This window comes from Caenorhabditis elegans, chromosome IV (assembly GCF_000002985.6).
Source record: "Caenorhabditis elegans chromosome IV".
Taxonomy (NCBI): Eukaryota; Metazoa; Nematoda; class Chromadorea; order Rhabditida; family Rhabditidae; genus Caenorhabditis; species Caenorhabditis elegans.
The window spans coordinates 12,532,447-12,546,553 of record NC_003282.8 but is presented as its reverse complement, the minus strand read 5'-3'; the positions used below and the strand labels follow the sequence as shown (position 1 = coordinate 12,546,553).

General features: G+C 35.9%; 1 protein-coding gene and 3 non-coding genes across 4 annotated transcripts; 1 reads left to right on the top strand and 3 right to left on the bottom strand.

The window, feature by feature from the left end:
* Positions 1 to 816: 816 nt before the first annotated feature.
* Positions 817 to 4,371, bottom strand: ham-1 (Stork-head box protein ham-1). Its single transcript, NM_070000.8, has 5 exons — positions 4,238 to 4,371; positions 4,003 to 4,160; positions 3,511 to 3,683; positions 2,728 to 3,107; positions 817 to 1,656 (listed from the first exon to the last, which is right to left on the bottom strand). Exons 1-5 carry the CDS (start codon positions 4,336 to 4,338, stop codon positions 1,224 to 1,226), a joined length of 1,245 nt encoding a protein of 414 aa, NP_502401.1. The 5' UTR covers positions 4,339 to 4,371; the 3' UTR covers positions 817 to 1,223.
* A 5,542-nt stretch (positions 4,372 to 9,913) lies between these two features.
* On the bottom strand, positions 9,914 to 10,055 carry F53B2.15. Its single transcript, NR_056837.1, has one exon. It is a non-coding gene; the product is annotated as an Unclassified non-coding RNA F53B2.15 (non-coding RNA).
* F53B2.14 lies at positions 9,920 to 10,057 on the top strand. The gene has a single exon (NR_056836.1). It is a non-coding gene; the product is annotated as an Unclassified non-coding RNA F53B2.14 (non-coding RNA).
* A 1,390-nt stretch (positions 10,058 to 11,447) lies between these two features.
* Positions 11,448 to 11,468, bottom strand: 21ur-11942. The gene has a single exon (NR_056835.1).
* Between the last annotated feature and the right edge of the window lie 2,639 nt (positions 11,469 to 14,107).

The window sequence follows — 14,107 nt, the reverse complement described above, 5'->3', positions numbered from 1 at the left end:
TTTCGGGGTTACAGTACTTTTAGGGAAAATTGCTAGAAATTATCTAAAAAGCTGAACAGTAGTTTGTTGTATTAGCAATTTTTGATATGACTACGGTATCTTTGAAAAAAACGCACTATATAGTATATATATATATATATTTCAATGCACCATAGTTCACGACAAAATGCACAGGCCTATTGTGTAGGGTGTCTTTTTGAAACTACAGCACTCAAAAGTACCGAAGATTGTGCAATTTGATATTATGATTGGGAGATGATTGCGTACTTTTGTGACTACATTAATCCAAATTATCATAACATTTCCCTACATTCACCACCTCACCCTCACCTGACCTCCTAATCCTACCATAAAAACTCGGGATATTGCTCCTTGCCCATAATCCATTTATGATCCGTAAAGCTCCCGAAAACAGTGCTAAAAAGCGAAAACAAATTGCGTAATAATTACGAAAACTAATTAAAACTCGGGGATCCCAATGATTCTCTTGTGTAATCCCTCCCTTTCTTGGTAGGTAGGTGAATGAGGCTGCAACCTCCTGTTCAAAATCCTAAACCACCTGCTCCGGAAAACGAAGACATTTGGACTATTGAGAGAACAGGAAATCACCAACGGGCGTAAACATTCGCGTGACTAGTTTAATTGGGAAACAGAAAAAGGAGTTTGAATATTCTTGGAATTTTTGGAATTTCTTAGTTAATTCCAGAAGAAAAAGCAAAAATTACCAATTAAAAAGCCTAAAAACTTTTCTATTTTTTCTACGTATCAGTAGCACGCTCTGGATATTCCGTTCAAAAGCTACGTGGCAATTTAATAAAAGTAAATTAGTCCCATATTTATTTTCCGGGCAAAAATAAAACAGTTTTTCATAGAAAAATGACATTAAAACAGGATAAAACTTGGGGTGTATGGGGAAAATTTAAGAGAAATAGAATTGGGAGAAGAGACATAGACACAACTCCAACATGGAGTAGAAGAGACGCAGAAAGTGTAACAAAAAAAGTATGAAATTGGGTGAAAACAAAGAAGACACGTTTTGATGGGTGGGGGCTTAAAAGTGCGCTAACAAACTCTATTTGTAAGGGTAAAAATAGAAGTAGAAAAAAAACAAAATTTCACTGGATTCTGATGTGTTTGTGGAACTATAGCTAAACATTTTGATAATTTGAAAAATAAATGGTTGAAAAGTTTTACCAAGAATTTCAAATAAAAAAGTATGAAATCTACAAATTGGAGATCAGGACGCCTCGAATGTGTCGTCCCAAAATCTCGGGCTCCTCTGAAGTTGTCGCTGTGGCACCTGTCAGATCCTCAAACTGCGTGGAATCGAAATTCTGACGGCGGAACTTGTTGATATTGATATATGTGTGATTGATCTCCGAATCACTGATACTGCCAGCTTCCTCATTTGAATCGGTATGTGGTGGAGAGATCGAGTAGGCCGAATCCGAGTTGTTCGGTGTGGAACTTCGGAGTGGTGAAGCCATGCGGGCCCTTCGACGAGTCGGTCGGGTCTCTGGCATATCAACTGGATAGTACTTGAGACATTCCGAACTAGACGAGAGTAGCTTTTGGGTCTCGCCACGACGGGGGTGGTTACGTCTTCGAGCCTTCCGTTGACACTCTTCGTTGAGATCGTGATGATAAGTCGGGTACCTGTAATTAGGTATGAAAGTACCGAAGTGAAGAAATAGCAGATGACTCTAATTATAGAGAACGGGCAGTGCCGCATCGCGTCTCGCGCAACACTACTGACCGTATCTGGTTTCCTGTATGTGCGCTAATTATGGCGTCATAGAGCAAATCTTGTTAGTTGCTAGAGAAATTTGATACAAAAACCATCGTTTTTTTGATTTATTAAAAATTGTCAATTAAGAAAATGTTTTTAAAAATGTATTTTCCTATAAGTTTGAAGTTTAAAAATGTTGTGTTATCTGTAAAATAACCAGAGCTCTCTAACTGGCAACATCGCAAAAAATCAATCAGTTACTTGCCAGAATAAGTTTCTAGAGTTTCAAATAATTTTAAAAAAGCAACATCAAAAATAGAAAAACTGAAAATATTAGCTAAGTTTTACAAAATTTGGTGCAATTTGAGATTTGAGAGATTTTCCGTTTTTTAAACGTTTTGCACTAAACATTTTAAATTCCATTGTAATTTTTAGTTTTATACGGTTAATTGAACGCACATGAAGCAACTTATAGAAAAATACCAACAAGTGAGAGCCCGAGGAGTAAAAATTTACGACTATGTAGTGACTTCTATCGCTTTTTAATGTTTCATAAAAGTTAAAAATTTCTTTTTAAAAAAACCCTACATTTTCCACAAAATCAATATCCATTTTCCCACTATTCTACTAAAACCCAACGCCTCACCGCTAACTCTTTTCCCGCAAAAAGGTGTTAGTAGTCCTCCCTATTTCATAGAACAATAGAACGGTATGATCAAAAGGCGGTGAGCGCGTAGACAAAGAAGGGAATATTCGGGCAAGTTTCAGATATTTTGTCTATAAGAACAATGGGATATTTGACATGTGAAATATATAGCCTAGTCGTTAGATGTCAATATTTTTGAACTGAAAATTTTTAATAAAAATGAGATAGTGTTCTCTGGGATAACAATTTTTCAATTTGAATTATTTACATGTGGCTGAAGACTAAAAACTAAATTATTTTAAAAGAAAATAATGTTTCTGAGTTCCCAGGCAATTCAACCCATAAAACTTACTTATTCTTGGTAGGCAACATAGCAGCTGGTGGTGGTGTTGGAGGTCCTCCAACATGAATCGGTGACGCTGATGGCATAATAGTTTGAGGCTTCATGCCACGAGAGAAGAGCCTTGCAAAAATGCTCCGACGATTTGAGTTTTGGCACTTTTTGTGATCTTTTTTCGCAGGCTCTATCACATGCTCATCGGATGACGTGGACGTTTGTTGGGGACACATCATCGAAGCACCCGTTTGACACTCCACTGTAGTTTTTGTAGTTTTTGTGGCTGCCTTGGCGGGCGGCCGCATTGGAGAGTTCGTTGGAACTGACACAAAGTAGTGATCTGCCATTTTATAGACGAATCCAGTGGATAGCAGCGAGGTGATCGTCTGCCGAACCTGCAATAAAATGAGAGGGGTTTTGGTGGAAGTCGTAAATTACTGAAGGAGGAGGATTGTAAAACCATCAGTAGGGGAGAGCAGCAGACTCAGTTGTTTTTGAGAACATTTTTAGAAATGGTGTGGTTTTTGTAGCTTTTTAAAAGCTAAAGTCTAAAGTGGCAACTACAAGCAAATTTGAATTTAAGACTTGCTAAACTTTGACAGCTCTTATTTCGGTGGTCTTTGAAGTTATTTAAAAATTTTCAATTTTAGAAATATAGGAAAATATTTTGCGCTTATTTCAGTTAAAGAGATTATGATAACACCAAAGATAGCTGAGATATGAGTTGTTCAAATCAAAACTTTCCAAAAAAAAATTCCTAGTGCCACATGGCTGGCTACTAGGACCCTCAAAACTAACCATTTCAATTCCAGGCGGTGCAACGTGTGGGCAGTGCCTTGCAACGTATTGTCGAATAGCTTGCTCGGTGGCGGCAAGTCCCTGACGATTGAGCTGTGCGACGGCGTCACAAATGACATCTCCCAGCGGAACGAAGTGCATCTGCTCAACTTGTTGAATCGCGCCCAAGTCACCTGTAATTCGAGATGATGATGGAATAGGTGTAGTGAGATACATGTTTAATTAGGAACACCACACCTGCCTGCGGTAATTTGACAGGTGTAACACGCTGGAAAGGGGTCTTCAAGAGCAGTTAACGCTAAAAATTTTAAGAAAGAGTTTTGAAACTGCCCACCAAACGGGGATCGTCTTTGCTCCCCCGGGTCTCAATAGTAATAAACCTTTTGGCAAACAAGAAGCCCTTTTCCATTATCAGTGTCATATATCAATAGAACAATAGTAGCCTACCCACCCTCTAACAATGAAAAGCTTCTTTACCCATGCATTACTCACCCAAAGAAGTGATTGTGTAGCCCATTGCGGGTTTCAAGATGCGTCGTGCCCATGCATCCTTGAGCACGGTTAGTTGTGAGGCGGGTCCCGACACGAATAGGGTGCCCGGGCGCATGAAGCCCATGTAAGTGATCGACTCGCACGCCGAAGTGAGTTCTCTGGAAGATTTAGGACGTTTTAAAGATGGAAAATAAATTAATTGAAAAAATAAAAAAATAACAATAAAAAAACAAACCGATTCCAGAACATTTGCCGATTTTGTTCGAGGAAGCTGTCGAACACCTTCCGTCCATTCTTGGCTTTTGGTCCGTTGAGCACAACGGCTAAGTAGGTCATGTTGTATTATTGTCTGTAGAATCCCAAATAGACTGAGACTCCTCTACTCAATGTCAGATGGTCACTCGGGAGGCGGAGCCCTATCCTGGGGGGCGGAGCTTTGGGGGAGGGAGAGACGGCTGGCAGCGAGGAGAGCGGAGAGAGAAGACAAGGAGGCAATCGGCAAGTGAGAATATGGGAATCTGGAAGAAAATTCAGGACTTTTGAGGTTAAAGAAAAACTTGAAAAAATAGAGGTTTAAGAGGAGGTTTAGAGTTTTTAAATGTGGAAAAAACAATGAAAGCTGCTGAAAAAGAAGACATTTTGACAGGGACAAATTTATCACAACATGAATAATAAAGAAGTTATAATGGTCTAAAAAATAAACTTTCAAAATATAGCAAATTTCAAAACATTGACTCTGATACGAAGAAAATTAAAAGTTTGAAACTTTTCGAATAATGACCAGAAATTAGAAAAACTATAATACTAGTTAGTTGAAAATTTGTTCATACCTGTTACGTATTAAAAGTTCTGTGCGCTTAGAAATTTCGAAAAATTTTGGAATTTCGGAAAAATGAACTTTAACTCATACAATATTCCAAAATGTTTCAAAATATATTGTAGTTAGTTTTTTAATTGACAGCTACTATTTTCTATTTATTTCAAAGTCCCAAAAGAGACTAAAAAAAATATAGACATCAAATTTTACTCACGTTTTTCTCCTGACTGCCTACAAGGCGACTCGTACCTACGACAGAATAATATATTTCTAAACTTTCCACAAACGAGAGAAAATAATATATTGTTAATAAAAAGCAAATTGTGTTGTCAATTTACATCTATTATTGTGATAATGCCTAAACAGAACGGTTTTCGAAAATTTTTAATTAATTGTTGAGAACCTTTTTCGTAGGTTTTTTTTTTAATTTTCAAGTTACAAATATTTTTATCTTGTAAATTCAAAAATTTTCCACTTAGAAACACTACAGTACCCCATCATAACTTATGATAATATTTACCCGGAAGTTCTTTTGACCACCACCATCTGGCACACCTTGGATTTACAACTTATGTGCATGTGTGTGTGCAAAACTTATCACTGACCATATATCTATCTGTGTATGCTTTCTATTACACCGCCCGTTTCCACCACTACCATCTGCCTTTTAAAGGGTAACTACTAAAAGAAAGAACGTGCGCGGTTTTGGAACAGGTGGTCTTGAAATTGGACACCATATATGACGTTTTCGAAAGTGAAAGGCTTGTTTAATTAGGAGAAAATGTATCTTAATTAGAGCAAATCAGGGAAACTTTTGGGATTTCAATAAAATCGGATAAAAAGCGTGTCACCTACACAGTAGTTTTTCTTGGCTCATATTATGCACAAAACTTGTAACAAATCCTTGCTCAGGGCCTCTTGGAAAGGCCAAGTTTGTATAGTTTACCTGGACGCAAACAATGACGTGGCAGGAGCCCAAGAGTAGGTTGAAGCCAAGTTTTTGTAACGGTTATTAGTTTTTGTTGGTGGTAGTTTTCTAATTAGATACTCTATTTTATAGGAAAAAATAGGACAGGAAGTAAAATACCCCACGTGTAGGTAAACCCAAAAATGAATATTTCAAAATTATAAAAGTACACCACTCTCCTCCTAAACGGCAAATTGAGGAAAAAGTGAGGTGAATAGAAGGGGGGCTAACCGAAATTGACCTTCAAACAAAAATTCAAGAGGTGAAAATGAGAAGAGAGACAAATGACAACAAATGTGAACCCAAAAAAAGTGGAGATAATAATCTAATGGTGGCGACAAGCACCCTCGCGAAAAAGTCACCTTTTTCACCCACTTTTCGAGATTTATTACCCTACCAGGCGGTCATGGGTGTCTGGGTTTTGCCATTAAAAATTGGAGGCATATTTCTGCGAAAATATTCGTATATACCAATTTTGCATGGGTATGTATTTGAAAATATGTAATTTGAAATATGTAACCTGAGCTCCTACAGTCTTCTTACAGTAGGCCTACATCAATCCTACAGTATTTCCAAAAAACTTTAATATTGGTTCTACAGTAGCCTTATGTTTTTCCTACAGTAATTTTATTGTAATCCTACAGTACTCCTACTGTATACCTACAGTACTTTTATAGTACTGCTACATTATTCTTACAATACTACAATTGAACTGTGTCAGTAATCCTACAACATTTTCACAGTTCTCCGACAATACTTCAATACTGATTCTACAGTAGTCCCACCGCAATCCTACCGTACTCCATTACAACTGAAGTTTCAATGAAATTACCTCAAAACTTACAAAATAAAAAGTTTATGTATTGCAAATTTAGAAAAGTCGTAATTCAGTGTACAGAGTTTTGAACTCAAACTTCAATTTGTCACGTGTTAAATTTTCAAAATTATCTTACAGAAGGATTCAAAAAAATAAATCACAATTAATAGACTACAAACTACACATTATGTGTCTTTTCGTCACATATAGGTGATCCACATTTTAATTTATTTAAATTCGAAATAAAAGTTTTGACTCAATTCAGAGCAAGTTTTTTTTTTGAAAAAAAAAAAGTATTGAAACTTTTTTTCGGAGAAAAAAGCCATTATGAAATCTATACGAAATTGTTCACTTTTTGACATTTTGTAAGTCTATAGTAGTCAAACCGGGGCCCACAAAGTGACAAGTTAATTTACTTTCTCTCCTTCTTCTTCCGTTGCGTGTTGTTGCTGACTGGGTGGCCGCAGCACTGGCACCCATATTTTTGAATTATTGCCACATGTACTTACAAACCCCGTTTAGGGGTGGTTATGTAACAGTTGTTAATAGCTCATTTCAAATATAGGGGTTTTGAAATGTCTGCGAACTTTTTGCACTTTATTGGAGATCGGTTTGGACGGGTTTTTGAAAATTGGCAACGGAGAAGTGCTTCAATATTTTTTGTCTTATTTTTCATCAAAAAAGTAGAAAAAAGAAATCTGCTTATAATACTTTGCTAGTTGTATGATGGCACGAGTTTGAGCTCGATAGTCTTTGCCATGTGGAGAGCAAAATCTTGTTTTCAGAAATCTTTTGACACGCCAGTTTCAGAATCTATGTTACAATGAAAACCTGTGTCAATATGTCGCCAAATCACTACATGGCAAATCAGTCCATTTCAGAAAATCAATAAGTCAGATACATTATGGAAATAAGGTGGATAAGGATGTTGACACCTGACTGCTCATCCATCAAAATTCAAGTCAAATCTTTTAATTTCTGTGTAGAGAATTACTAATTTTTTTGGGTTGAGGGTGATGAATGGGTTACCCTATCGGACATCGAGTGGAGTTCGTGACCCCCATCAATCAATGTACTGTTTCATTCAGGTAGGCACGACGGTTTGGTGCTCTAAAAGTAGCCCTCTAAAAATTTATTGAGAGACGAAATTGCCAATTTGATTTGAAAAAAAAGTTTTGAAAAATGTTCGAACCACTGAATTCAGCATGCGGCAGGCAGTTACAGAATTTTAAAATATTTTTGGCAAAAAGCTAAGTCTTTCGGAATGCACAAAAGAAATCAGAATTTCAGTTATTTTTGGTTCGAAATTACATCTGAAATTACCACCTAAGCCTGACATGATCTCTTGAACCCTTTCAAGATCCTTATAGTATATCCCACACTCTTCTCTCTCCCACCATTCACTCGTCTCCTTCCTGTCACCGATATATCCCTTTTCCAGCCATCGACCCCGACTAGAACACTAATCTCTTTTAAGATTCCCGCAGATTTATAATTGACTTCCGTTCTTACAAGAAAACCCGCATAAAACATTGTCGGTGAGCAATTAATGTGGATAGATATGCTCCAAAGATACAGTTTTTTTTCAGTTGGAGGGAAGAAACGTAGGATATATTTTAGGGAATATGCTAATTACTTAAAGATAATATTGAAAAAAGTTTTCGAGATCCACCATTTCACAGATTTGAAAGAAAATTTACATTTACAGTAACCAATACCTTTCGTGATGTGGCCTATTAAATGATCTTCAATGGAATAGAAGAGAAAAATGCAAAGGGTGAATTCAAATTCAATATTGCAAAATATTTTTTATTGCAATCTTCAAAATATGTCGAAAGTTCAAGGAATTCTTTGCACCGAAATTATGTACCAACCCTAGAAAATTGCAACATTACAATTACTCACTACCAAATAAAAAAGACAAGATTGCGCAAAAAAGGATATTGCCGGAAAATCCAAAAAAAGAAAGAGTAATGTAAAAAGAGATGAGTGTTTGTATTAAGATATGACGCAAGAAGTTCGCTCATTCTAATTGAGTGGTCTAAGAGAAGATGGTAAGTGTATGTGTATTTTATACTTATTATAGGCATGTTGACACGGCTCATGGCGCAACTCTGTCGCGCATTCTTTCATCTTTCCATTGGAGCATCTTTTTTTGGTACTGAAACCGATCAGCAGGTGAGTGAACAGATGGAAGGATATGTGTGTAATTTGAGTAGTGTGGTGGAGAGTTTGAAGAAAAAATTGGAAGGAAAAACAAAAGCTAGGGAAGGTAGACAGTGCCTACTAGGCACGTCCTGTTTGTCTTCAGGGGTTCTCTCTCTCTCTAGCCTGCCTACCGGCTTTTTCTGAACTTCGTCAAGTGCCAGACTGGCAGACTTACATTGATTCCTTGAACGATCAGTTGAGATGCGTTGTGCAGTTACAGAAAACCGCAGGGAGCCTTCAAGGCAGGCACGTAGGTATTCTAGAATATCCTAATTTTTTGATGATAACCACACTAACTATTAAAATACAGCATGAAATTTTGAATAAATAAGAAGGCAAGCAAAATAAAAGCTCTCGAATTTTGAAATAGGAGTATCGGAGGATGTATCAATCATTTTTGGTTTCATGGTACATATGTACCTACAAAATTAATTGAAACATTAAAATATACAAATTTTGAAAAAAAAGTAATTTAATATCTGAATATAGATTGTAAGAGTGTCTATTTCAAGCCACAAAATGTTGAGCGGCAAAACTCAATTCCTACCGCTAGAATTTTCAGACTGAAACCTTTTCAGGTCGTTTTTCACTAATATTGAAACCGAAATAATTGCTCTCGAAGTCATTTTTTTGCAGAAATGTGATGCAAATCCGTTGCGAATCCGCAAACAATCTATAAATCTTTTTGGAAGCAAAAAATTTTTTTTTCACACAATTCAAAATATATCAAACAATTTTGCCTAACCAAAAGAGTTAAAACGCACCGGAAAACTTTCAGATTTTTTCTTAAAGGCACTTAAAACTATCAGAAGTCTACAAACTGAATTCTGAACGATTCTAAAAGATTTAAAATTAGTTTAGAAAATGAGCAATGTAGCAATTTCGAGCAAAAATTCTTGAATTTTTATGATAGCCTGCGCTGAAAATGAAATTTCCAATGAAAAATGCATTCTAAAAGGTTCAACTTACAATGCCAAAAACAATTCAATTTATCTTCCAAAAAATTATATTTACTAATAATTACGACACTCATTACCGTATGCCCATCACCTCGAATTACTCAATCTCTGTTTTGATAGCCTCCCGTCTTTTTCTCAAAAAGTGCCTCCTTGGCAACCGTTTACCAGTTGCACCATCATCAAAAGTACCTTAATTGGCAGTTTGGTTGGTTATTTGAACGTGCCGCCTCCTACCTCCAAATAGGTAATTACTGCTGCTGCCAACTTGCATTTCCATTCACGCCTTCACGCATCTCTTCACCCCCGCAATAAATGATAGAAATCTTCTCTAAATTGACTGTCAACTGAGGTTCAAGGATGGAAGGTGGCGGCTCGCTTTTTAATATTTAGGTGCAAAAAGCTTTGATTTTTTAGAGATAAGGAACATTACGGAGCACCAAAACACTCCTCCTTTACAAAAAGATACTTCAAAAGACTACACACTAAATTATGCAATTGACAATCTGCTCACTTTTTGTTGGAGATTCATTGAAAAAAGGACTAGGAGTGCATCAGAATGTATTGAGGACCACTTGAACCATTTGTTTCCGGTTAATGAATGCTAGGGGATGTAAGAGACGGAAAGTGGGGTTAAATTAATAGTGATTTTTTGTATAAAAACGTTTTATACAAACCAACAAATCTAGAAGTGAAACTCCGGTACGATAATTTGTAATTTTACAAAAAAAAACAATGCAACTGTCTTCAAAGCACAAAAAAAGGTTTGATTCATTTAAAAATTATGTTAAATTTTTGCTCGGAAATTTGGTCAATATCTTCAAAAAACTTTCTGATAACTAACTGGGCATGCATTATAGGTACTTTTTGAAAATTCAAAATACATCCTAATTTAAAGAAAAACCGAAATTCAACAATTTTCAAACGGCAAATTGGTCAAAAATGTAAAATATTGTCAAAAAAAAAAAATAAAAAAATGTAAACCGCAAAACATTTTGGCTGAAGCGTTACTTATTTTAGACGATTTAGAATTTTCGAACAGATTATTAAGATTGCAAATAAAATAAATTTACGAAGAAAATTTACTAAAAAGAAGTGCGGGCAAGACCACAACACATGAAAAAAACATAACTCTCCATTTCCCTTATCGGAACTTTAGAGGCCCTCCAGAGCAAGAATGATTGATGAAGTGGCGATAGGCCACAACGGAAGGCGATTACAACTTCCGAACTCTCTTTTTCAAGGCGGAATTATTGATGAGGATGACCCCATGGGATAGACTATTTACAAATTTTGTGTATGTAGGGAAACTTGCGATCATTGCCACGTGGCACTTAGCCGACTATTCTAAATTATGCAATTGACAATCTGCTCAAAAAAGACTGCATCAGAATGTATTGTGGGGCACTCGAACCAATTGTTTCCGGTTAATGGGAATTTGAATGGGGTTAGAATTTACGATTTATTATAGAACAGAATACTGATTGCAGTATGTTTCGTCAAATGTGACATTTAGTACATCAGGTATATATTTGAAGTACGGTTTCTACGCTGGAATAAAAATGCCTATCTATCTGTGAGACAAAAAAACCTTTTGTGGTAGGTAAAACTGTACAAAACTTGTCAGTTGTCGAAAGATTGCAAAAAGTTCCCGGCCGCCCAAAAAATGTCAAAACTTTGGCCAACTTGTTAGTACATAAAATACTCTTATTTTTTCTAAAATTAATATTTTCAATACCAATTGAAACATTAAAAAATTATTTAAATTCAGTACCTTCAAAAAGAAACAGAAAGCAAAATCTATTTAAGATTGAGAAAAAAGGATTTGAAACATACACGGCGGTCTCTAATGAGAAGACGATGTGAGGGACGGGAACTAAATGCAGACTAAATTGGCATACCCAACCTCCTTCGCGCCATCTGTGTGACATGCTAGACAGGGCCAGAAATTAAAAGGTTTCAGATTCGGTTTTGAACTGGAAGGTTATCTTTTGAGTGGTGACTAAAAGATCAGAGGTTTTTAAAATTCAAACGAATCGTCTTTTAGGCTGTTGGGTTTTTAAACTTTTACATTGATCCAACATTGATCCAATATTTTGACAGTTAATACTTATACAACACAAACGTTGAAGGTCCTCTTGACCTCCAAATAAAAAATCATATTGAAAAAAGTTTGGGAAAAAACATACATTGAAGGTTATCGCTCTGTTATCACGCAATACGCTATTGTTTTTAAAAAAGTGAGGTTGACCTCGAGAAGAAAAACGGAAGTTTGTCAGGAAGGAAATGGCAGCGAAGGTGTTAAAAAAGAGAGAAAATAAGTAAATATGGAAACTTCTTAAAATAGTATTGGTGTTTTACAATTTCAAAACAAAAAGTTTACTAAATGTTTAATGAAACAGGACCTCATAGTATTTTAGAAATTTTGGAATTTGGCAATTATTGAAGTTGGAATTTTTTTCCAGATGAAAAAAAAGTTGTTTTTGGAAATTGGATTATTGATGGTTTATGACATCATGGAAAAACTCAATTGACACCAAACTTGGTACACATGACTATAATCTGGAACCTTCTGTACCATACGTGGCTGCGGTCTGAAACTTGGTACATTGTGTCTCGATGGCCTCGTATGTCCTGAATAAGTATTCTTGAAAACAATATTTCGTAATGTTCAGCAGCTGAATCTCATGGGATAAATTTCTGTAAAAAACCTAAAATTAACAAAGTTCAAAGTTTCCAAAGTCTAAGTAAACTTTGATTTCTATTTCAAATTCCTTCATTTTTGGAACAAAGACTTCTCTAGTCTATATCATAAAAAGTAATGGAATTAGCTGCCAAGTGTGAAAGAAGTAAAGGAAACATGAGGGGTACTGTAGATTGGATCAGTTTCTTGAGGGTGCGAACGGATGTTGGATAATCCCATGGTATTTGCTCAGATGACATCTTTCGCACCTAGTTTTTTTTTCGAATGGAATGGAATACGGGGGAAAGGAATAAATAAAAAAGATGATGTTTAGTTTATAGAGAAATAACCATATTCGCTATGACTCAGTTTTCGTAACGGGACCCAAATTTTTTCTAATATAGGGAAAGTACGACTTGTTGACCGACCCTAATGTAAGCTTTACTTAAAAAAAAGATTGCATCTCGTCAAGGAAAAAAAAATGTGCAGTAAGCAATTGATTTCGTGATTTGAAAATATCAAATCGCAAAAAAAGTTTTCTAGCTGGAACAGTAAAGAAATGATCCCAACATACCAGATTTCAAACATTGACTTGAAAAATTATTAATGTTAGAAGTTTCTTCGATTACACCCAAATAAAATACCTTAACTCAGGATAGTTCAAATCTGGAACATATCATTTACTATATATAAAGCGCTTATTCTGTGTGTCCATAGTTTGTAGTCTATGTAGTCTTTGTAGTCTGTGAAGTTTTGGCTTCTGTGGGGATAGTGAGTTGGGGTTAGTGTAGGGATATAGTCGGGGTACTGTAGTGGTACAATAGTGGTACGGTAGGAATACTGTAGGGTTACGGTAGTTTCAGAAAAATTAGTTTTCAGCCCCAGAAGTCGGGGGCCGCGCCGGAGGTGCGGTCCACGGCTGATATAAAATATTCTGGCTTTCAACCTTCATTTTTTTGAACTATGCAACACCGGGTTTTTAATCAAATTTTTGCGGGGTTCACACGTATCAAAAAATCTACAAATTTTCCCACCCTACACAACATGTCCCAAATCCAATTTCCGTTCAAAACCAGGTCACCATAGTCTTAGCACATTACAAACAACAAGTGTGAATCTTTTCAAATTTCTCTTCCCACAATTCTCCGGGATCAAGTGTGAATTTCCCTCGGTCTACCTGAAAATATCTACAACGGTACCAACCATATTAGCGTGTTCCGCTCTGTAAAAACCATAGATAGATTTGTATAAACCTATAGATCTTGAGAATTAAATTTAGAAATACCAAAAAAATAAATTTAGTGGTTCAAGTGCACACCTGCCTTATTCGATATCACCAGACTTCCGTCAATCCATCGTTGGTACATCACACCCATCACCACGTGGGATCAATTTTAGACCATTGACAGGAAGTGTACATGTTGTAAAGGTGAAAAGAGGTTATTATAGATTGGAAGGAAATTTGTATACATGTTTTTTGTTAGAAAAAAATAAGAAAAAAGGGGGAATAAATTCAACATGGTTCAAAATTAGTATTTAAAATTTTGAAACTAAATAACACAATAAATCACGAACTGTTTTTTACAAAAAATACAAAATTTAACCAGTTTCAAAGTTTGACTTTGAATCACGGTCTAAAAGTCATAATCAGAATTCA